This window comes from Marmota monax, unplaced genomic scaffold (assembly GCF_021218885.2).
Source record: "Marmota monax isolate L192 unplaced genomic scaffold, Marmota_monax_Labrador192_F-V1.1 WCK01_AAM20220418_F8-fsc00134, whole genome shotgun sequence".
Taxonomy (NCBI): domain Eukaryota; kingdom Metazoa; phylum Chordata; class Mammalia; order Rodentia; family Sciuridae; genus Marmota; species Marmota monax.
Genome location: NW_026692281.1, coordinates 789,923 through 815,527, shown reverse-complemented (window position 1 = coordinate 815,527; position 25,605 = coordinate 789,923). Strand labels below are relative to the sequence as shown.

The window sequence follows — 25,605 nt, the reverse complement described above, 5'->3', positions numbered from 1 at the left end:
TTTTCTGGTCCAGGATATAGTGTACCTGAATATGTGTTCCATCACACATTCTCTACTGTTGGATGAGGTGTTCTAGAAATGCCTATTAGATCCCATTTGCTGATGGCGCTCTTCTCAATCTTGCTAATTTTCTGTCTAGTTGCTTTCACTTATTAAGAGAGCAGTGTTGAAGACTCCAAGTATAATTGTGGATTTTTCTATTTCCTTTTTAGCTCTACAAAATTTTATTTTACATATTTTGGAGTTTGGTTACTTAGTTTTAGATTTTAGAATTATTAGATCTTCTTGAATGTTTTTTAGAATTACATTTATTTTCTCTATAGTATTTTTTGAGCACATGACTGTACCAATTTTTAGTGTGTGTGTGTGTGTGTGTGTGTGTGTGTTTAACATATTACATACTTATCACAGGCTTGTAGTGTGGACATTTTACCTATCAAGGTGTACTGTACAAACCTTACCCCCTTTGATGTTCTTTACCCTCTCTACTTTTATTTGTCTTAAATATTTCCTTTACATATATAATCACATTATAAATTTTGCTTTGACCATCAAACACAATTAAGAAAATTTTAGAAGTTTATTGAATTTACTCATAATTATGGTCTTTCTGTAGTCCTTCCTTCCTGATATGTAAGATTCTTTTTTAATTGTGTCCCTTCTACTCAGAGAACTTCCTTAAACCATTGCTTTAGGGTAGATCTGCTACCTATAAATTCTCTAAGCTTTCTGCTGTATGAGTTGCAAAGCTTTCTGTTCTATCTTACAACTCACTTACTCTTTCTTATGTCACCTCCATTCTGATGTTGAGCCCATACAATGAATTATTTTTAATTTCATTGATTCATCTTTCAGTTCTGCAATTTTCATTTGGTTCTTCTTTGTATCTTCTATGACTTTGCTGAGATTTTTACTTTTTCATTTGTTTCAAATGTATTCCTAATTGCTCATTTAAGCATTATATGACAGCTGCTTTAAAATTCTTGTCAGATAATTAATAGCTGTGTCATCCTGCTGTTTGTTGATGGCCTTTACTCATTCATGTTGAGATCTGCCTGCTTCTTGGTATGACAAATGATTTTTCAGCTGAAGCCTGAACATTCTGTGTATTATGAGAAATTTTTCCCTTGCGGTACTGGGGCATTGAACCTAGGGGTACATTACCACTGAGCTACACCCCTAACCCTTTTTATTTTGAGAGAGGATCTTGCTAAATTGCTGAGGTTGTCCTGAAACTTGAGATCCTCCTGCCTTATTCTTATTTAAATATTCTATTATAACAGGCTTCCTCTGACACTGCCATCACAGGAGAGGAGAAGCATTACCTCATCACTGCTAGGATGAGTGAAAGTCCAGGTCTTCTAACTTGGCCTCCATTGATATAAAGATGGAAATGAGGGGCATCTTGTTACTAATAGGCAAGACTGGGACTTTAGGTTCCTCACTAGATACTTGCTGACTTCACCTTGCCTAGATGGAGAGGGATGTCCATTACTGTTCCTATATGGCTTTCATTGTCACTGGAGTGTGGTGGTAAAAGTCGAGGCCTATTGATACAACTCCAGTGCTAAATGTGCATGAGAGTCAAGGTATGTCATACGGTCTCCACTGACAGGACAGGAATAGGGGAAGGAGTCTTAAAACTGCCATATGGACACTAAAGTCCAGCACCCACCTGGACTTCTTTGTTTCATTATGGACCAATAAAGGCAGAAATCTATTTAGGTTCTCAATTTGGCCTTTGCTGGCAGGGAGGAATAGGGCCTTTTTTTCCTATAAGGTTTACTGGAGTACAGTGGTCACTGTCTATATCTTTGTGTTGTTGAGGTATCCATGTCCAGGCCCTTTGTCTAAAGAAAGCAAGCTTTTATGGGTATGTGGTGTTTTGTTTTGTTTTGTTTTGTTTTTGTCTGTGATCATTGGTATTTTTAGGTTGTTAGTATCTACAATAACCATTCTGGGGTATATGAGAAAAAATGATACCCAGATGATTCATGACAACGTCATTCTCCAAGTCCCAAGTTCCCTAGTCAGTCTGCTGCCTTTTTTCCATATTTCATTCTTCTTATACTTCTTTCATACATAACATGTTGAGTTTTGAGTGGCACTCAGTGGAAAACTACAAAAAATACACCTATTTCATTTTCTGGAAACAAACACCTTTCCCTACTATTTTTTAGAGCCACATAGTACTCCACTGTGTAAAATGTAACCTGGTAAATTCAACCTTCCACCTATATATGAGCATTTAAGATGTTTACTGTAGTTTGCAATTACAAACAATGTTGCAATATATATTTTGGTAAAATAAACAAACGTTACCATCTTGTCCATTTTAAGCATATACTTTAGTAGAATTTAGGATATCCATAATCCTCTGCAACCATCAACATTATCTAGTTCCAGCACTTTCTCATCACCCCAAAAGGAAATCCCATGTACATTAACTCCTCATTATCCACATCTCCAATCCCTGAGAATATAGAATGCTTTCTATCTCATAGATTTGCCTATTCTAGATATTTCATATAAATAGAATCATACAGTATTTGTCCTTTTATATTTGTCTTCTTTCCCTTAGCATGTTTTCAAGATCCTTTCATGTTAGAGCATGTATAGCAGGATTACATTCATTTTATTGACTGAATGATGTTGTGCTGCAAGGTTATACCACATTTTGTTTATTCATTAGTTGATGAACATTTGGGCCATTTGTACTATTTGTCTATTGTGATTAGTGCTGCTATAAAAATATCTGTATACAATTTTTTTTTGTTTAAACACATTGTTTCATTTTTCTTGGGTACACAACTAAGAGAGGAATCACTAGATCTACAGTAACTCTGCATTTAACTTACAGAAAATCTGCAAAATGGTTTTCAATAGTGCTGTACTTGCAATGTGTTTTTATATTATTGTTAGGGTATTTTCAGAGAAGATTCCTAGAAATAGAATGGCAATGTGAAAGTTAAATGCTTTTTTAATTTTATTAGGTATTACCAAATTTACCTCCATTCTAGTTGTAGTAATTTGTATTCCCAATAGCATTGTATGAAAATTCTTATTTTGATATAGTCTCACCAATAAAATGTATTGTTACACTTTAATTTTCACATATCTGTTAAGTAAAAAATAGTTATGTCAATGTTAGTTTAATTTATATTTTTGTAAGTTAAGTAAGATTGAACATTTGTCATGTTTAAAGGCTATTTTATCTCTTTTTTTCCACTGTTTGTTCATGTATATTCCTGCTTTTTGTCAATTATTTTTCCATTTTTAAGAGACTTAGGGATATAAGCCTTTGATATGTATTGTAAATATTTTCTTCCAGTTTGAGGATTGTTTTCTGATATTTTTTAAAACTTTATTTATTTATTTATTTATATGTGGTGCTGAGGATCAAATCCAAAGCCTCACACGTGAGAGGCGAGAGCTCTACCATTGAGTCACAACCCCAGCCCCTGTCTTCTGATATTTTAATGGTGTTTTTGCCATGTTAATAGTTTTATATTTATATAATGTAATTCATCAATTTTCATTTATTATTTTATGTCTGGATATTGAGTCGTACTTAGAAAGTCTTTTCTTATAGTAAGGTTAAAGAAGAATTGATCTATATTTTCTTCTAGTAATTGTATAGTTTCAAGTTTCACATTTAGATCTCTGTTATATTTGGAGTTTGTTGTTATCTATGTATAGTGTATGGTATGGCTTTTTAAAACATTTTTAAATTTATAAATATTTGTTTTATATGACAGCAGAATGCATTACAATTCATATTACACATATAGAGGACAATTTTTCACATCTCTGGTTGTACTCAAAGTAGAGTCACACATTCTTGTCTTCATACATGTACTTAGGATAATGATGTCCATCTCATTCTACCATCTTTTCTACCCCCATGCCTACTTCCTTCCTCTCTCACTCCTTTGCCCTATCTAGTGTTTGTCTAATCCTCCCATGTCCCCACCCCCAACCCCATTATGAATCAGCCTCCTTAGATCAGAGAAAACATTCAGCATTTGTTTTTTTGAGTTTGGCTAACTTCACTTAGCATTATATTCTCCAACTCCATCCATTTACCTGCAAATGGGCCAAGGATCTGAACAAACACTTCTTGGAAGACGATATACAATCAATAAACAAAAATATGAAAAAAATGTTCAAATCTCTAGCAATTAGAGAAATGCAAATCAAAACTACTCTAAGATTTCACCTCACTTCAGTCAGAATGGCAGCTATCAACAATACAAACATCAATAAGTGTTGGCGAGGATGTGGGGGAAAGGCACACTCAAACATTGCTGATGGGACTGCAAATTGGTGCAGCCAATATGGAAAGCAGTATGGAGATTCCTTTGAAAACTAGAAATGGAACCATCATTTGACCCAGCTATCCCACTCCTTGGTCTATACCCAAAATTAAAAACAGCATCCTACAGGGACATAGCCACATCAATGTTTATAGCAGCACAATTCACAATAGCCAAACTGTGGAAGTAAACTAGATGCTCTTCAATAGATGAATGAATAAAGAAAATGTGGTATATATACAAGTGGAATATTATTCAGCATTAAAAGAGAATAAAATCATGGCATTTGCAGGTAAATGGATGGAGTGTGATATGAATTTAATTTATCTTTGTCCAAAGGGCTAACCAGTTGTTCCAATACCCTTTAATTAAAAGTTCATTTTTGTTCCCCACCTTGTAATCTGAAATGCCGCATTAAATACCAAAGGTTGATTTTCTTTAATTTTTTGCATACAAAATATAATATATATATATATATATATATATATATATATATATATATATACACACACATATATATATACACTAAAATTAAAATCTCTTAAATTTAATAATGTACGTATATTTGGATGTAAGTATCTTTTTTCTTCTCTTGGATGATAGACAAGAAACTAGTGAAGTTTGGATAAGAACTAAAGATTGGCTATAGGTAAAAGAGAAGACCTTCTTTTCATTGCATTGTTTGAAATTTTTACTAAGTGCATGTATTATTTTATTTTTAAAAGTTACAAATATTTAAAACAGTAGATATTTTTTAGTGCTTATCCTACTATCCACCCCTTCCTTCTGAGAACTCTTTCCCAGGAAATCCATGAGATCCATGACAATTCTTTCTATATATATTTTGATGTGTCTTCTATTGGTTCTTCAAACATTGACATTCCATAGAGTGCAGTATAAGGGAGGGGGGATGGGAATAAGAAAGACAGTAGAATTAATCAGACATAACTTTCCTATGTTCATATAGGAATACATGACCAGTCCACATCATATACAACAAAAAGAATGGGAAGTTATACTCCAAGTATGTATGTTAAAATATACTTTACTGTCATGTATACCTAAAAGGAACAAATAAAAAAGCACTGGGACTGTACATCAGTATTTATACCACCCTGGGTTCAATCAGTACCAAAAATTGAATACATAAAGTAAAAATAAAATATTGACATGCCCTAGATCAAGAGTGGGAATAACATTCATTATTTTCTTAAAATTATTCCCTAGGCAAGAGTATTCAATCACATGATTTTAATTACCACTTGCAGACCACTGAAGGTCAACCCTCCTTCACTAATCCTGGATGTGCCATAGGAATGGCCAACTTAACATGTTCCCAAACTGAATATTGCTCTTCTCTTTCAAACCTAGTCCTCCTCCAGCCCAATCTACCTCAGTAAATGGAAATTTAATTCTTGCAATTGCTCAGATTTAAAAAAAAAAAAAACCTTTAGAGTTATTCCCGACTTCTCTTTTTCTTCCACACTTTACATGATTTATCAGCAAATCCTATTGGCTTTGCCTTCAAAGTATATGTAGAATCTGACTACTTCTCACCATCTTCACTGTTAACACCGTCATCTAAGATCCACTATTTCTCTCCTAATTACTCTCCCTGTTTCTACCTTGTCCCCTACAGCTATCTTTTCACATGACATCCAGAGTAGTCGTATAAAAAATAAGACAAATCATGTCACACCCCTGCTCACAACCCTACTTCTATCTTAGAATAAAGTCTAAACCCTTACAGTGGACTCTAAGACTCTCCTATAAATCTATACAGCTTTTCTTCTCCATTACCTCTTTGAGCCTGTCATCTTCTATTTAGTCTTTTCCTTAACTCACTCTAGGCAATTTAACCCCCTTGTTGTCCCCTGAACATAACAGGCAAGTTTCTGCCTCAGTAAATTTCTACTTAACATTTCCTCAGCCTAGAAAGCTTGCCCCCTAGATAGCTGAATGAATCTGTCCTCTACTTCCTATGGGTCTCTGTTCAAGGGTCATCATGTCTTGAGGTTCACTTCAGGTTCTTATTTCCTCATTTCATTAATGCACTACAATGACAAAATCACTTTCCAATCCTTCCTATTCCCCTTCTCTGCTTTATCTTTTTAATGCTAATTACCTTCTAACATACATTTTACTTCGTTTGAGTACTATTTTTCTACTTGCTGTAGAATATAATCTTCATGCAAATTGTGTCCTCAGTGTATAAAGCAGTACCTACCACATAGTGAGCACTTAACATTTATTTGTTTAATGAATTAATTCATCAATACATAACATCTGGGCTTTAGACATTGGTTCAATTATAGCCTATAGGCCTATTGCCTGTTTTATAAACAGTTTTATTAGAAAATGGCCATAATGATTTGTTTACATACAGTCTTGTAGCTTCTTTTCAACTACAGAGTCAACTAGCTGTGACAGAAATCTGCACCTACGTAGCATACATATTTACTATATGGTCCTTTAAGAAAAATTTCATTGATCCTTGCTCTCAATTCATACAACTACTTGCTAGATATTGTTCTCTGGATAGCTTTCACAAATCTCAAATCCAAACTGCCCCAAACTGAGCAGTTCTCTATCTCCCCAGAACTTTTTCATTCTGTATTTTTTTTCAGGGAGATACCAGGGATTGAACCCAGGGGTGCTTAACCATTGAAACAAATCCCCAGCCCCTTTTTATATGTTATTTAGAGACAGAGTCTGACCATGTTGCTTGGGGCCTAGCTGAGTTGCTGAGGCTGAACTGTGAACTTCTGATCCTCTTGCCTCAGCCTCCTAAACTGCTTAGATTACAGGCATGCACCATCATTCCCAGTATCTCATTCTGAAATTTTTACATGTAAGAAAGACAGCCCCGTTCACTCAGCCTACCGTGTCAGAATTTCAGGATTCAGAAATCTCCCTCTCCAACATCTTCTGCTTCCAATTATTAAGTCCTATGGTTTTTGCCTCCCTGTCCCTCTCTCAATTGCCCCTGATTCAGACTACTATTTCTTCCTCATAATATAGCATCACTGTCAAGAAAATTCTAAATATTTCAAATTCCTCAACCAAGCAGTTAAATGCTTTTAGAACCTTGTCCCTGTTTTCCTCATGTCCTGCTATTTGCTCCTAGTTCCACTTTATATTCCACTACAATGTTTTTAGGTTCTGGGGCTTTGTTCACATTGCATCATCTTGAAATTTCCTTTCCCTAACTCTCTTTCTTTCTACTTTCAGTATAAGTGATGTTTAATTTTAGGTGTCAACTTGAATGGATTAAGGAGTAGCTAGAAGTGTAAAAAATCATTAATTTGGGTGTGTCTGTAAGGGTGTTTCCTGAGGAGATTGGCTTGTGAGTCTGAATGGACTAGGTGAGGAAGATCTGGCCTTAGTGCAGGCAAGTATTATCCAATTGGCTGAAATCAGAGAAATATAAAAGGTCAATTGGTCTTTATCTGAAAACTGGGCCAGCATTTTCTTCTGCTGCCTTGGACATGTGGTTTCTACATTCACAGGCCTTTGAACTTTAGGATTTACTCCAGGGCATCCAACTCTCCTCCACAGTCAGACTTTCTGCTTCAGATGAGTCATACTATCAGCTTTCCTAGTTCTGAGGCCTTGGAATTTGGACTGAGCCATGCTACCAATATCTCAGGGCCTTCAGCATAAAGTGGACCTGTCCTTGGACTTCTGAGATACAATGATTACATGAGCCAATTCCCCTAAAATTCCCTGTCATATATCTATATACATATTCTATTAGTTCTCTCTGAATAATCCTGACTAAAACACTATCTAATATAGGTCATGCTTCTCTTCAAGCACCTCTTCTGTATATTCCCAATAATACTACTGAACCAAAATGACTGGTGATAAAGCAGAAGCTAATGACTAAGTACCTTAACTCTTAACAAATCTAATTGGATTTAAATGTCACTTCTTATTAAAATATCTAAATTGATGCATAATAATTGTACATATTATTGGGGTAGAAGGCAATAATTTGATACATGTATACAATATGTAATGATCCAATCAAGGTAATTAGCACTTTCATCTCTTTAAGCATTTATCATTTCTTATCATTGGGAGCCAAAAAATTCTTCTCTTTTACTTCTTTGAAACTGTCCAAATTATGAAACATACATATAGGAACATATTGCAGTGAACTGCAACTTTACATATATCTATAAACAACCAATTAAAATGAATGAATAGAAAACCACTAAAATAGAGGAAGGGGAATAGCAAGGAAAAAGAGGAAGTAAAGAAGAAGCAATTGGGACTGAAATGGAACAAATTGTATTTCATGCATGTATAATTATGTCAGAATGAACACTATCATTATGTATAATATAACACATTAATAATAACATAAAATATATAATATTTTGTAAACTATAACTACTCTATTGTGCTGTAGAACAACAGATCTTATTTGTGGTATCTAACTGTATTCTGGTACAAGTTATTCAGCTCTTCCACTTATTAACTAAATAAAATTGTGCATGTGACCATCACATAGGCAGTATTTATTATCATCTACTCATTTTAGCTGAAAAAATTACTATCAGAGAAGTCAAATAAGTTGTTTGAAATTGACACAGATAATATAGCAAAAAAGCACTGGGTTTGATCCTCAGCACCACATAAAAGTGAATAAATAAAATAAAGGTATAAAAAAGTGTTGTATCTGTTTAAAATTTTTTTAAAAAAAGAATGCCAGTTGCTATTAAATATCCATTCTCTCCTTCTTTAAGTTGTGGCTGGGTAATCTACACCATAAAGACTATACCTCTCTGCCTCTCATCACTAAGTGTGACCAAGAGATTCAATTCTGAAAAATGGTATATAAATGAAAGTGATATGTGTGACTTCCAGGTCATGGCCTTAAAGGAAAGGGCTATAACTTCTATTTCCTTTCTTTCCTTCTTCTTGACTGATAAAATGTAGAATATATTCAATCAAGGTGATGAAAGCATCACCTCAGGGATTCCAGAGCACCAAGAAAGAACGAACCTGGGATCCTGAACCTGTGAAATCACCTTACAAGCTCTGTGCCATCTCCCTGAACTATTCTACAACCATGAAATAAACAACTCTCAGGTTAAAACACTGTATATATGTGTGTGTGTGGAATCTTAGCAGCCCAGCCTTAGATATATATGTCCTACCTAATGCAGCTAGCAAATGGCAATGATTAGATTTGAACTATAGATAGACTTCATCAACGTCCTCATCCTGTAGAAAAGTTTCTTATTGAATTAGGCTTCCCAACGATGGCACTGGCTGCTAAAAAGCTTAAAGCCAAATGTAGTCAAGTATACAAGACATGTCAATAAATATGACTTGTCCTAACCTGATTCCTGAGCTCATTTTCTGTCTCTCACTTTGTTTTACCTTTTTCATTTGATCCGATTATAATATATGCTACCTTCTATGTTAAATACTATATCAATATTGCTACCTTAAGTTCTTTTGGAATGAGATGTGGTTTAAATAAGCATATATATTAATTTATGTAGGGTTTTCACAGGATTCAGGATCTGCTACCATGAAATATGTCACCTTGGCATTTGAGGAAATAACAGAAATAAGAAGGACTCTGAGATCGTTTCATATACTTCTTCTCCAAAGTAGGCCACAAGTGAATCCTTAACATTCCTTTAAGGCAGGTCATGATAATTTTATTCCACAGGTACCCTCTGTATACCTTGAAGAAATGAACATCCTTATTCTTGAAGACAAAAACACCAAGAAGAACCTGAACAAAGTCCTTGCCAAGTTCCCCCCTTCTATTACCATTAGATCATACCCATAAATCCTTAATCACATTTCTTCAAAACTATCCACTTCTTCATCAGACTTATTATAAAAATGCATAAGTTTACCTGTTTCTTTAGGTCTTCACTTCGGAAGGCTCCCAAGTCACATAAAACTTATTACATAAATTACAGAAAATGAGCTTTTCTCTTATTGATCTGTCTTTTGTTGTAGGGTTTCTCAGTCATGAACGTAATGATAGGTGAGAAACTATAACTATTCTCCCATACACTGTCATTGGTCATACCACTTTCATGCTTATCATTTCCTCTGTTTACATGTCCATCTCCATATTACACTGTGAACGCCTTCAAGGCAGTGACTTTTTCTTCTTCAGTAACCTCAGCATTTAGCATAGTGCCTGATAATAAAATAGTGACTTGCTCAAGCAATAGTTCCTGAAATTCCCAGGGTCAAAATACTATTAAATGTCATTTTGTCACAATAGGATTTCCTTTCATTGTCAACTCAAGCCAAGAAGGAAGACACATCCTATATACAGCTGGGGAAATGTCAAGTGTTTAGAGAAATGATAATAAGGATAGGAAACACATACCTTGCCAAAGTGCTCAATTAGGATTTCAACCACAATATTCTGAAATTTGATGTTCATCATGGCAGCCACAGTGTCCTCTTGAGCTCTCATCAGGGTGGGCCCAAAGATCACCCCCATGTTGGAAGGGGTCATGAGATTCTCTTTGCTGTGCTCACACACACTGCCGGAAGTAAAAGAAAATGTTGAACAAGATCTCCTCCAATACCCACCTTATAACCAAGCCTGTTTTAATTGATATAGAGGGAAAGAAAAGCTAAAAAGTGGAAGGAAATGACAGCCTAAAGTATAGATGGAAAGAAAGGATTCCAACAGAAATAACTCACCAAAAACATAAGATGGCATAGAATTAGGAGCCAAAGTGAGACATATTGAATTTAGTAAGCAGTGTTAAAGGAGTTAAGAGTCAGGAGAATTTAAGACTAACTTAAAAGATTTGGAGAGGCAAGAGAGAAGCAAGAGGACATTCATGACAAGAAGAACAACAAAGTACATGGAAAGAGCGTCTTCCATTTTTTCTAGTTAGTAATCTGGCCCTTTCCTCATCCATAGAAAAGTAAAAATCTGAAAAAGTTGAAAAGGATCCTTAAGATCATCCTTTCATCATCTTTCTCTTAACAGATGAAAAAACGCCCAGAGAAGGAAAGGGATCTGCCTGAAGTCATTCAGTTAGCTATGGAGTAGATCCTGTAATCTCAGATTTTCAGGCCCTAGTCACTCTTGCTTAAATTTCCTTTAATGGTTGCCTATCACTTAAAGGAGAGGGCCAGCTGTGTTCACTGTGGCAGTTTAGGCTTTCTGTAACTTTCTCCCTATTTATAACCCATATGCACAGCCTAGACAATGATGTTGCCCTGGGTTCAAATCCCAACATAGGCGGACACTCACCAGCTCTGCACCAGGAAATGTTAACTCACTGTAACTTCTCTGAGCTTTAGGTTTCCCACTTGTTTAAATGCTACCTATTTCAGAGAGTTTTGACATAGAGCTAAATTGTTTCAGCATGGTACCACACACCCTAGAAATATCTGTTATTACCTCTCCATTCTAGGCAATGCTGACCATTGACACTCTCATTAAATTGCTTAGATTAGGATTTTCTGGTTACCTCAGGTTGTTTCAGACAGATGTCAATATCTTTGCTGATGCCAGTCCCTCTGCTTATAAAGTCCATCTTCCCCATATCTGAAGAATGTTGATTTATCCTTCCAGATTCACATTCAAGGGAAACAGAGCACTGTCCTCAACTTAATTGATACCATGGACAAGCTGAGTTTTTCTTTTTCTTTTCTTTTTTTTGTTTACTTATCTCACTCTCCTATTCGGTTATAAACAACTTCCAAATGTGTTCCTGGTACAAATAATAAATTACTTTTGAAGGAACTCAATTCCTCTAATGCTGTTGTAAATAGTACTGGAAGCAGCCAAATAAAAGGCATGCAGCCCTTTGGTCAGTTTGGCTATGGGGGTGGGGAGATTAAAATAAGGGATAGGCCAGCTGCCCACTCAAAACACTAATTTTCCAAACCCACCCAAGCTAAGAATTCTAAGACTGACTCATCAACCAGCAAGTTCTTGACACTAAGTGGTAATTGAGGGGAACAGAATCCTTAGACAAATCTTAATGAAGTCTGTTAAGCCCCTGACAAAGGCTGGTTACCATTCAGATGGTAATAAGCAGTAACCACTCAGGGACTTTGATATTGCAGGGCAGCTGATGGGTCCCTGTCAACAGCTTAAATACTTCTGCAATTAACCTTTGTTCTTTAGTGACAGATTTTTTTTTTCAGATATTAAAATGGAAAAGTATCTCCATGCTGCCACCAAGTGATCTGGAATGGCTAAACCACTAGTGACAAAGCAAGAACACTGGCTTATCTCCTTTTGAGAGCTCAGAAGGGCAGTGATGTTTGTTCAATGTTCAGCAGTTCTCTGAATCATCAGAACTGCAAAACAGCAGAGTATTTTAGCTTTGAAGGCCATGTTCACTAGGGGCAAATTATTTAGTAAGATCACAGTTTGTGAATACAGGGCAAGGCAGGAGTTCACACCCACATTTGTTGGTCTCCAAACCTTAAGGTAGTCCCATGGCCTCCTGCTGCCTGCTTCTCTAGTTTCAAAGTTAGAAAAACCAAAGTTTCTGTGGGAGGCTTTTTAAAGCCAAAGCCACCTGCTATTTCTCTGAAGGAGGTTCCTGGTGTCCCATTTAGGATACTCTTCCTTCTTTGCATTCTAATAAGACTTGGAAGACAAACTGTTCTTTGCATGTGTCATTTCTCTTATTTTTTATTTTTCTTGCAGTGCTTTGGATGGGGGGTTAAACCCAGGAAATTATGCATGCTAGGCCATTGCTCCATCACTGAGTTACATCCACAGTCCTGTACATCTTGAATACCATTCAGTAGTATGTCACACCTCATATTGTAGGGGAACAAAACAAATGAAACCCCAAAACAAGGGTATAGTGAACAGTAAATTAGGGAAAAGAATTGTTAGTCCTTTATTCAACATGGATTAGAGAAAAGGCATACAACTTCAACACTGACATTTTAAACAAAGGTATGGATATCTGAGGTCACTGGGGGTATGCTCTTGAGGACTATATCTTGTCTCTAGCCTTGTCCCTTCCCATCCTTTCTTCCCTACTTCTCCTTAGCTGCCATGAGCTAGTACTGTCCTCCACCACATGCTTCTGCCATGATGGTCTGCCTTACCTCAAGCCCAGAGCAATGCAGCCAGCTGATCATAGACTCAAACCTTAGAAACTTTAAGCCAAAATAAATCTTGCCTCCTCCAAGTTGTTTGTATCAAGTATGTATCACATGGATGAAAAGCTTACGGAGTTCCAAATAAGTCTTGTTCTTAAAGTGAATGGGAGGGGTGTCACAAATTACGTGTCTACTGAGTCATCTATTAAGTATTCTTGTCCTCTCCACTCTACATGAACACACACACACACACACACACACACACACACACACACACAACACACCAAAATAAAATAACTACAACTAGAGCAAGACTTTCAACCCAAATGTGGGAAACTTTAAAGGACAAATGATTTGTTTACTTTAAAAAATAAGTTACAAGAAAAAAAGAAGGGTGAAGAGAAAACATTGGTAATACAGTAAAAATACAGACCCTAATTATATCCTAATTATATAGTACATCAAGTCTGTGCCTCTGGTTTGGTGTTTTTTTTTCCCCAGTACCAGGGACTGAACCCAGGTGTACTTAGCCACTAAGACTTATCCCCAGTCTTTTTTTTTTAAATTATTTATAGATAGGTTCTCACTAAATTGCTTAGCACCTTAATAAGTTGTTGAAGCTGGCTTTCAATTTATGATAATCCTGCCTCAGCCTCCCAAGACACTGGGATTACAGGCATGCATCATGACACCCAGGCTCTGTGTTCTTTAGTAGTCTTCCTAGTGATTCTGGTACACACCAAAGTTTCAGAACCACTGCTATAGATCAAGTATCACCAAACTAAAGTACTCATTAAATCCAGCCCACCATCTCTTTTGTCATACTTGTTTCATTGGAACACAGCTTTCATAGTGACTTAAATGGATGCTTTCATGCTATAATGATGAAATTGAGTACTTGTGACAGAGACCATATCATTCACAAGGCCTAAAATATGCATTTTATGATCCTTTACAGAAATATTTGTCAACCTCTGTTAGAGATTAAAGGAGTCAAAAACATTTCATCAAGCTAGGCACAGTGTTATGTACCTGTAATCCCATATACTCAAAAGTCTGAGGCAGGAGAATCATAAGTTCGAGGTCAGTCTCAGCAACTTGGCAAGACTCTGTGTCAAAATGAAAAAAAAATTAAAAAGGACTGGGGATGTAGCTAAGTGGTACAGAGCCCCTGGATTCAATCCCCAGTAACACACACACCCACACACACACACAAAAATCATTGCATGAGATTGTTATGTAGATATGCAATTTGGATCCTGATTCAAAGGAAAAATTAATGTATTTGAGACCACTGGAAAATTGAACAGAGAATATTTTATGATATTTTAGAATTTTTATTCATTTCCAAATAATTTTATTATAGCTATATTCATAGTTATCTTTTTAAGATACAAAGTGATACATTTATAGATTATGAAATAATTCTGATGTTTTGGATATTTTTTCAAAATAGTATGGGAGGAGGAGAAATGAATGGGGATATGGATAAAACAATACTGGCACTGTGTAAACAATAGTTAAAACTGGGTGATAGGCACACGACAGTTCTTTGTATTGTTTCCTCTATTTTTCTACAGACATATTTGAAATCTTACATAATAAAATGTACTTCAAAAGGAAAATAACAATGGTTGGGAGAGTGAGTCAATGTCACAAATGAGCAGTCCCCTCTCCACCTAAGGATGGTGCCCTTTGTTCAGGGTAGACCGTTTTGGCTTTCTCTCTTGGTGTTATATTATCTATAATTTACTTTAATACTTAAACATAGTCTGTGCAATGTCCTGAACCTCATCAATGCCATCAATGGTAACCACAGCATTAATTTAGGTACCACTAAGAAAAATAATTTCATTGAGAAATCATCATAATATTTTTGAAGACATTTTAAGTAGAAAATAAACTAAACAATGAACTAATATAACTGAAATGACTACAATGTGAGCAGCTATTATCAAATTCATGCATGCAGAGACTATGATAATTACATCAAAACAACTACCTGACAGTGATTTTAAGAAACCATTGATTCTAAGATGCATCCAGAATTCTGAATTTGAAAAAGAAAAATATCCCTAGAACTAATGAAATTTGGTACTCTAGGACTGTTTAGATGTAAGTGTAGTATTCTAATTATAAATACATATTTACATATTCTAAGGGTAACTAATCAGTACTTAAAGAGTAATTAGAAGCCAGAGCAACTACTATAAGCTTTAGCTAACTTCATCTCCAATCAAATTCAAATCCCCATACCCACTATAACTTTAAATATCATGATAGATGGTAAAAATGATTTCTCAGTGCCAAGATGTATTCAAGATATATGGATCGCGTGGGACTACTGTATAAAGTCTCCCAGGCTTGCATGAACAGTGTAGTAAAATATAACCTTAATTGATCTTACATTAATTAGTAAGGTAGATTAAACAATATAATGTACTTCAGATGTGATGGAAAATAAGATACACATTGTCACCTAGGATTGATTCCAACAAAAAGATGGTTAGCTTGAATCCATCTTGCCTTTAGATAAAACCTGTACTTTACAAGATATCCAGGCAATAGAGGAACAAGATAAAAAATAAGACAATGAAGAAATCAGGCAAAAGTAGTAACAGTTTGCAGGAAAACAGGTCTTGTCAACAACTCAATGTCATGAACAGGTGGTGGGGTGGACTGTACTTGATTAAAGTCATGAAAATTGACCGCTAGTTCAGAAAACACTTATAGTGTGTACTTTTTGTGTCCAGTCACTAAATGTTAATATTGTCTGGAAAGGTGGAAATTGTTGAACTGAAAAACATATATTAAAGAATACCACAATATCATCTTGGTAAAAAAATATATAAATATGTGTGTGTACACATATACACACCCAGAGAAAAATTTGAAAGAATGTGTATTATATATGTCCGTGGTGATTATTCAAAACTGGAAGTAAAAAGTTTTTAGGTTTTGAAGTTCATTTTTGTTTTTGCTTTTCTGTATTTACTAATTTCTACAATGCACAGTATTGCTTATAAAATAACAGAAGTATTATTAAAAAATAAGAATCATCCAGTAAGCCTAACAGCCCACAATCATTAGGATGCTAGCCCCATCCTAAGATTATGAAAGACTCTTGCATTTGCAGCATATACTTTTATTGCCAGACTCCAAATTTGTCACTATATTATTATCTCATCTGCTTTGAGTGAAACTTTCATGGAAGATACTATCAGAGCCTCTGAAAGGATGGGAAAATGGGACTTCATTGAATTTACAGAACAGGCTGTATGACTCTTTGTGTATTGGCCTACTGATAAATACATGTATGAATGGGAGAATTAGTCCTGAGGCTTGCTTCTATTATAATATTCCACTAGTAGTGAGATTGCTGAGGAGGTGAGCCTTTAGTGTTCTCCTATCTCTGACTAATGGAAGTTACAGGTACCAAAAAGATCTGGATAATTGGGAACCACAAATTGGCTGAGGTCATTTGCTTCTGCCTATTATTACTCTAGAAAACATGCTGGTGGTGGGTAAACATCATGAAGGCATAGCTATTATCATCATATAGATTATGAATGCAGCAATTGGCAGGCAGGATAATTATGTGCATTTTTAAAGTACATGAAGTTTCTTCTCCTGTGTAAATTTCCTAAATAGACCTAACCATTCTCTGTAATTTACATTTTATCTACAACTTTGATTAAGATGGTTTTTAAATATATTAAAAAATTGGAAACAATGGTACAATGAGTACTCACTGTCTATACCTAGATTCATGAATTTACATTTCGCCACATTTGCTTTCTCACTGTGTATGTTTTTTCTGAATTTTTTGAAAGAAAAGTGATTGAAACCTAAATACTTCAGCAATTACCTTCAAAGAACAAGCATATTTACCTACAAATCAGAGTAACATTTTCACATCTAAGGAAATTTACTGTACTTCCATATCATCTAATATCCAATTCATGCACAAATTTTCTCAAATGCCACGCAAAATGTCTTTTATAATTAAGTTGCTCAAATTTGGATCCAGTCAAATTTCATGTACTGAATTTGTTTGTTTCTTTAGTCTCTTAGTGTAAAACACTATCCCTACCTCTTTTCCCCATGGCATTGACTTTTTGATAAGTCCAAGCCCATTGTCTCATAAAATGTCAAACACTCTCTATTTTTCTATATTTTTTATTGCCTATACACTGGGCAGACTTAATTTAAATCAGGTTAAACATTTTTTACAAACATATCCTACAGATCATGCTTGATACTTCTCACAAAATCAAATTAGGGGGCAAACGAGATCAGTTTATACCATTATCAGTGATACTAACTTTGATCAATTACTTAAAGTGGTGTCTCTAACGTGGCTTCACTGTAAAGATCCGTTATTTCCACTTGCAATTAGTAATTAACCTTTGAGTAATACACTGAAATTATGTGACTATACTGTTCCTCAATATTCTCTTACCTAATAGTTCTGATCAATCTCTAAAACAGGGTAGTAAGGTTGCAAATTAGTGATTTCTCAATTTCTATCTTTTCTCCTACATTTATTAGCCAGTATTCTTATATAATAAACATTTTTCTTTCTTTACCAACACCATGAGTTTTTGTCTATTTTATGGGTCAATATCATATGCTGCTACTCATGTTGCCTCCAAATGTCATCAAGTGTTAGTCCTTTCAAGCAGGTTCTTGTGTCCATTTTGGATATGATTGCTATTAGCGTTTCAAGTCTTCCTTCCTTAGCCAACTGTATTGGATAAAATTTATTTCCCTTCATATATACTTAAACTCAGCCATTTCTTAAGCATGCCTGGTGCCTTTGAAAAGGGAATGCAATTTATAACCAAAGAAATCAGGCACTAAGTGTATGAATTGCTTTTTGGGTAGAATCATTTTAAGACTGGTACAATGAATACAAGTTTTGATTTATTGTTTTATTTTTAAATTATAAATTCATATAGACATTCCCAATTTTACCGTTATGCTATAAAAAATTTTCTTTACATCTTTAATTTTATATATGTATTTATCTTTTCTTAAACCATAAATCTTGGCTTCTAACAACTTAAATACATTTATTTTTATTCTATCCTTGTGAGATATACATTTCAAATCATAATTACATCACTGCAAAAAGAAAGTCCTACTAGATCATGTTTAAAACTTCTATTAGCTCTTCTTATTTTTAGAGTATATCTTGTGAAGGATGAATCATAGACTGTGTTGTCAAATTAGTTGAAATAACGGCTTTCTCTATGTGATTATGTTCTCAAGTTGATAGACATTTAGATTCATTTACTTTTTTGGTGTTCAGTTTTAGGATTAATAATATTTTTCTTTTTGATTTAATGTTAGTTTGGGGTGTGAAAAACATCAATATGAGTTAAAAGTCAAAATCATATAAGGAGGTAGACTTAGAGCAATCTAGCTTGTTATCCCTTCCCCTTCAGCATTATTTACCACTGATTCCCTATATAAACATATTATTTGTTTAATTTTATAACTTTGTTGAGATAAATTTCATATACCATATATCCCCCTCTTTTCAATAGTTCTGAGTATATTCACAGAATGGTGCAACTGTAATCTCTGTCTAATTATTCCAGAAATTTTCATTACTCCAAAATAAACCCCACACCCATTATCAGTCAGTTTTCACTTCCTCACTTCCCAGCCCCTGGCAACCACTAATCCACTTTGTATTGGTCTCTATAGATTTATTATTTCATGTAAATGGATTCACATGTGGATTTTTTGCGTCTGACTTATTTCATTTAGCATAATGTTTTCAAGGTTCAACCATATTATACCATATATGTATAATCAGTATTTCATTCCTTTTGATGGTTAAATAGTATTCTTTTGTATGGAATATATGATATTTTGTTCATCCATTCATCTACTGATAGATATTGGGAAATTTTCCACCTTTGGTCAACTATGATAATGCTGCTATGAGCATTTTGCATAGGATTTTGAACAGACAATGTGTTTACATTTATCTTGGACATATACCACTGAGTGAAATTCTAGAGAGTCATTTTAAAAAAATTTACTGTACTTCTTATGACAAAATAAGAAAATATGTATATAGATATGTAGAGTGTTTCCATATTCTTGTTTTCTTCTTTCTTCTTATAAAAACTTTAGCATATTATGTACTCTAATTTATACCTACCTCTTTCTGTTTTTTATGACCATACAAGACTGCCTGGTCAGATGTACCCTCATTTACTCTACAAGTTCATTTTTGCAACCTTTTGTTATTAAAATTATGCTGCAGTGACAAACCCTGTACACTTTCTGTTCTGTATCTGTGGAGGTGTGTCTTTAGAGTAGTTGCTTGAAAGTGGGATTGCTACTTCAAAGGGTAACTGAATATGCAAATTTGTTAGATATTGCCAAATCCTCTTCCTTTGAGACTGTAGAGAATCAGTACTGCAATGTATCCGAATGCCTGTTTCCCTATTGTCTCATCAACAGAGATTGTGCAATAGAATTTGCCAATAAATGATAGTCCAGTGTAAGATTAATTTGCATCTTTATTACTAATGAGTGAGCTTCAGTAGTTTTCCACATATTTAAAGGCACCTGTCTTTCTGTGATTAATCTGTTTATGTCTCTTTTGGTTTTATGTTTTTGGGGTTTTTGTTTTTTTTGTTTTTTGTTTTTTGTTTTTTTTGGTACCAGGATCAAACTCAGAGGCACTCAACCACTGAGCCACATCCCCAGGGTTCCACTGAGTTACTTAGCATTTCACTTTTCCTGAGGCTGGCTCTGAACTCGAGATCCTCCTGCCTCAGACTTCTGAGCTGCCTGGATTACAGATGGGTGCCATTGCACCTGGCTGTTTTATGGATTTTGAGGACCAAGATTTTTGAAGTAAGCCAGGTGGCTAGCCTCTGGATGGGTGGAAGCAGGCACCCTGTTACCCACTACCAACAGGGACATTTTCATGAGTCCTTGGCTCTTGTCACATGTTGAGACACTTATAAAATCACAGTTTAAATTGTCTTTAAAGATTATATGATCCTGTACCCTCACATGAAGAAACTGAGGTTCAAAAAATGGGAGACATTTTCTTTTGATCACATAAAAATTAAAGGTAAAAGTGTAACTTGAACCCAATATTTCTTTGCCCAGGGAAATTTCAAATTAGCATGCATATTTTCTATTATTTATTTTATTTTATTTTTTCTTACTTCTCTATTTTTACTAAGATGACCACAAACTACTTTTTGGAGATAAAACATCCCTTCATGTTGTATATTAGGCTAAAATGCAAACATTGGCAATAAACATAAATATAAACGCTATCCTCTTGTAAATTATACTTATTATCTATATCAGTGTATGTAACACTCATTTACTAAGGAAATGTTAAAAAATCCAAAATTAGAAAAAGTCAAACCTGGATTAGATATTTGGTGAGATATCATAGAGAGACCTGAAATCCAGATGGACAGAGTGCTCAGAATCTCTCACAGTGGGGTGCTGACAGGGTCATTAACCAGAGGCTCACCCTCACTAAAGGACTCAAGTTTAGGTGTTTGAAGTCCTCTCCAAATAAGGTTAAAATGTCTCATGATTACATTTTTTAATAAGGACAACTTTATTTGCTAAATATATGTTTTAAATGCATTGCAATTCCTCTAAGCTTACACCAAACTGTTTAATGTACCAGGAGAAGCCTTCAGAGTGACCTGCCTGCTGAGCAGGCTAGCAGCAGAAATGAAACTAGAATACATGCATGCTGACTCCTGAACACAGTGCTTTCCACATTTTATTGAGCCAGGTAAATTCATCTTTATTTACAACACTAAATTCTTTGACCAGGAAACACCACTGTGGGGCACAAGTGCCCCTTTCACCCACCTATCTCAGAGCCTATCACCAGGCTTACTGTCTGTAATGCTGTTTCTTTCTGCCACCAGGGCAAGAAATTGACCAAAATCTTAACAACTTTCATTTGTTGAGAGCCACCTATGTGCCTGTGCCATATGCTATACTTCTGTTCACTGGGTTTTGTTTTGAGGTACTACATATTGAAACCAGGGGGCTTATTCATGCATAAGCAAGCACTCTACCACTGAGCTATAACCACAGACTTTTAATTCTTTTATTTTTGTTTTGAAATACGGTCTCACTAAGTTGCCCAGGCTGTCCTCAAACTTGCAATCCTCCTGCTTCAGCCTCCTGAGTAGCTAGGATTACAGGCATGCACCACCATGCCAAGCTGGCATTACTTACTCTTTTCTGTTTTCGTCTTTTGTACTGGGGATTGAATCCATAAGTACTTTTCCACTGAAATATATCCTCAGCCCAATTTAGGTTTTCTTTATTTTTGTTGTTTTCCTTTTGAGTCAGGGTCTCACTAAATTGCTAAGGCTGGCCTTGAGCTCGTGATCCTCCTGCCTCAGCCTCCTGAGTTGCTGAGATTACCGATGTGCACCTGGATAGCTGTATTCACTCTAATACATAAGTCTTGTATGGTAGGCATTACTATTCTCATTGTAAAGATGACAAAATAGAGTCTCAGAGCAGTTTGACTAAGATTACCCAGCTAAATAAGTTATAGAGCTAGGATTCAAAACCAGGTTTATCTCTCAGTAAAACCTCTTCCCAGTCCAACTACCTGAGTGCTACACTTCAACTAAGACAATCTAGCTACATGATAGCTCTGAGAAGATACACACAATGGTAAAGGCAAAATCACCTTCCTCACATAGCACTCAGCCTGACCACGAAGCAGTTGGGAGTGAGAGGCAGTTTCTCTGTAGCTCTCCCACGTGACCCAGTCATCCTCCAACAGGAACTCTTTCTGAAAACTACACAGTTACTTACTTGACCAAGTGTCTTATCAGAAGTTCCAGCATCTCACGGTTCTTTTCTGGTAGCTTATAAACCAGGGAGTGAATAGCTCCTAGCCGATAATCCAGGTTATCAGACTCTGTCAGAAAGAAGAGTGTGAAAGATGTTTGGCTTTGTGGGCAATTGCATTGAACAAACTCTCATATGCACATACACATACAAACACACAAGCAGAGACACACACACAAACACAGATATGGAGAAAGACAACCAGAGACACAGAGAGAATCAAAAAGATGAAGAGATAAATAGGTACAGAGACAATGACAAAGAGAGTCCAAGAAGAAAGAGAACAAAAGTCAGAGAGAAAAAATAGGCCTTTTAAGATGAAGAAAAATTGAAGATAGAAGAGGAGGAGGAGGGGAGATGATAAGGCTGTTTTAAAGGCAATCAGAATTCTAGCCACAGCAGATTGTTCCGAAAATCCCACGAGTAAACCTCTGTTTGACAACCCTTTCCCACCCACCTTCCTTGTGGTACTGTTGTTGCCTCTGGGCTCTTATGAAAATCAATGAGAGAGCCCAGAAGCACTGAGCAAGGCTCCCTCGCCTCAAAAACCTGTCAAGAGGTCAAATCCCCTGAATCCTTGTCATTTTCCCTACACAGATCACCTTGAAGGATAAGGGCTGTGTACAGGCAGGAGAGACAGTCATAAAGTGGCCTCACCCAACATGGCTAATGCTTCCTTAATGGCCAATCTTTGGGGTGACTCTATATATCCTAGTTCACATATACCCCTCTACCATCACCCTCATTTTTCATATCTAGAAAATGTGATCTTGTGCTAACAGATTAAGAGTAAGTACTCACAACATAATTGAAAAGGCATTTGAAAAGGCAAAGTACTAAAGGAAGCTGAAACAGCAACTGTAATGTAACCATTTTGCTGTCCCTTGTTAATATGAGCCAATTCTCTTGTTTTGAAGTAAGAAACAATAAATAAATAAACCAAAGTCTTTATACTTGTTGCATCCTTCAAGTTAGCCCATTTCTTCCAATCAACTCAGCTAACATTGATTTATGAAAAATCATATAACTCTTGAGTTAGCAAGCAGGAATATTCTCATTTGGCAGTGGGCAAAATCTGTGTATGTGTTTTGGGGTTTTGTCCCTCAAGTAGTTTTCAAGATTTATTGTTGCAAACTTTACTAAGAAACCAGGACAACACAATAACTAGTAACATAAATACTTACTGGCAGCAGAGACCAGCTCTTTGTGAAGCCTATAGGTCATGACAGGTTCAGAAAGATTCCTGAAATTAATGAAGACTGTAAGTTCCTTTGGGGACGGTGTAGCCAGACCTTGGATTCTCATTCTGTGGACTGTGAGGGCAATGTTTCTGAGCCCCACAGCCTAGTGTGATTGCATACATTTTTCTCTGTACCTAAAACAGTGCCTAGTAATTCAACAGAAGACCTAGAAAAATATAGACTAAAGCTTCTAAAAAGGTCTCTAATTGCTACCCAAAGATAATGGAAGTGTAAATAAGTCCTGCAAAGTTCCAAAAGAGACACGTTCTAAATGCTACCGTGAATCCCTTACAATCTGATATACGCATAGAATTTCCAAGAACTTTTGCATCTATTCTTCCATTTCATCTTTCCAATGATCCCATCAGGTGGAACTGTTATTCAAATCATTATTTAATTGAAGAAGAAACTTAGGTTCAAATTTTCTTCATTTAGTCAAAAAATATTTGCTGAGTACCTACTTGTTCCTGGAATTTTGCCAGGTTTGGTGGATCCAGAGATGAATAAGTATAGTCCAAACCCCCCAAGGAGCTAATTCTAGTGGAGGAAAGAATCATACACAAAATTTTCCATGCAGTGGGACAGGTGTAAAAATAAATATATGTTCTGAGAAAGGAAGGAAGTAAATAATAATAATAGTAAACTTTGCATCATTTTAAGTGAATTGTGTGCTTTAATTATTTAAATCTTATGATTACCCTGTGAGGTAAATACTAAGATTATATCCATTTAACAGATGAGGAAACTGAGACTCACAAAAGTTAAAGAATTCATTCAAGTTTACATAACTAATAACTGGCAGAACAAGGCAGTTTGTCTCCAGACTCCCTGTTCTCAATTAATATGCTACATGACCTGCCATTATTATTGTAGCAATCAGGGGATAATAGGTAATAGAGACCTGAACAGAAATAGTGGAAATAACATACAAAGACAAGGTGAAGAGGCTCCTTTGAAAGATATTAAAAAGACAATTCCTTTATTGATTGGGTATGATGGTGAGGGAAGGACTAATTTGGTTTGGGTGAGTAGACAGAATAGGAATGGATTAAGAGGGAAATAGAGAGGCTAAACCAGAGGGAGTTCTAAGATAGCCAGGGGGAAATAACTATTAAGAAGGTGAAAGCAGGGCCCTTGTAGGTCTGAAAAGCAGATTTGGAAATCATGAACCCAGAATGGTGGTTAAAACCATGAGAACAGATGGCCCTGCTCTAGGAGAGATGTCAAACTAACAGCCAAAAAAGGCTTTCTGACATTTCCTTTCTGATTATTTTTGTTTTGTTTTGTTTTATGTCTAGTACAGTGTATAAAAGTGAAATGAAATTGAAACAACAATCAAAATAAGAAAAGTTAAGATATTTCATATAAAAATCTCTATTTCCATCTCTATTGAAAAATGGAATGATCTGGCTCCTTTAGATTACATGGAAGGTTGCAGAAGTAAAAAATATTTCTGTTTATGTATAAAGGGATTGCTATGCAAATAAAGGTTCATTATGAAACATGTTTAATATGAAAACTGTCTACTTTACGTATTTTCATTTCCTGGACCCTATAGATATTTGAATTTTCCATCCCTCAGTGTAGTAGAAAGAAAACATAGCCCTGGGAAATATCAGGTAGAACGTTTATAAAGAAGATGGACAAGAATGGCAATGAGGCAAAAGAAAATCCAAACTCAAGTGATATTACAAAATCCAAAAGATGAGAAAGTTTTAAGGAGGGTTTGTTAACAGTTTTTAACTCTACAGAGAACTCAAGTAATATAAAGACTGTGTGCAGCACTAAGGGAGTCACTGGTGACCCTGGCAAGAACAGTTTCTGTGGAACAGTAGAGGTAAGAGTCAGATTAAAATGGAGTTAAGAGTAACTGGGGGTTAAGTATATAGGACATGCACAGTACTTCGTACAGAGGCTAGCGGGGATGGGGTGAAGCATCTCATAAGACTGGCTTGTCTTAATCCTGGTTCTAATTATCAGCAATAGGGTTAATAATTCCCAAGTACAGCTCAAGTCAAGACCTTCTAACTGAGTTGCACTTTCAATCGCCTGCTTAACGTAGTGCCCTAGGTTCTTCAAAGACACTCACA

At 35.6% G+C, this 25,605-nt stretch overlaps 1 protein-coding gene across 2 annotated transcripts in view; it reads right to left on the bottom strand.

The window, feature by feature from the left end:
- Positions 1-25,605, bottom strand: part of Ophn1 (oligophrenin 1) — a 374,656-nt gene that overhangs the window by 52,268 nt on the left and 296,783 nt on the right. For both annotated transcript variants that reach the window (XM_046440297.2, XM_046440286.2), the window contains exons 17-19: positions 23,459-23,517; positions 22,239-22,344; positions 10,690-10,849 (exon numbers count right to left, since the gene is read on the bottom strand). In XM_046440297.2, coding sequence (XP_046296253.1) covers positions 10,690-10,849; positions 22,239-22,344; positions 23,459-23,517 — 325 coding nt within the window. The remainder of the gene's footprint in view (positions 1-10,689; positions 10,850-22,238; positions 22,345-23,458; positions 23,518-25,605) is intronic.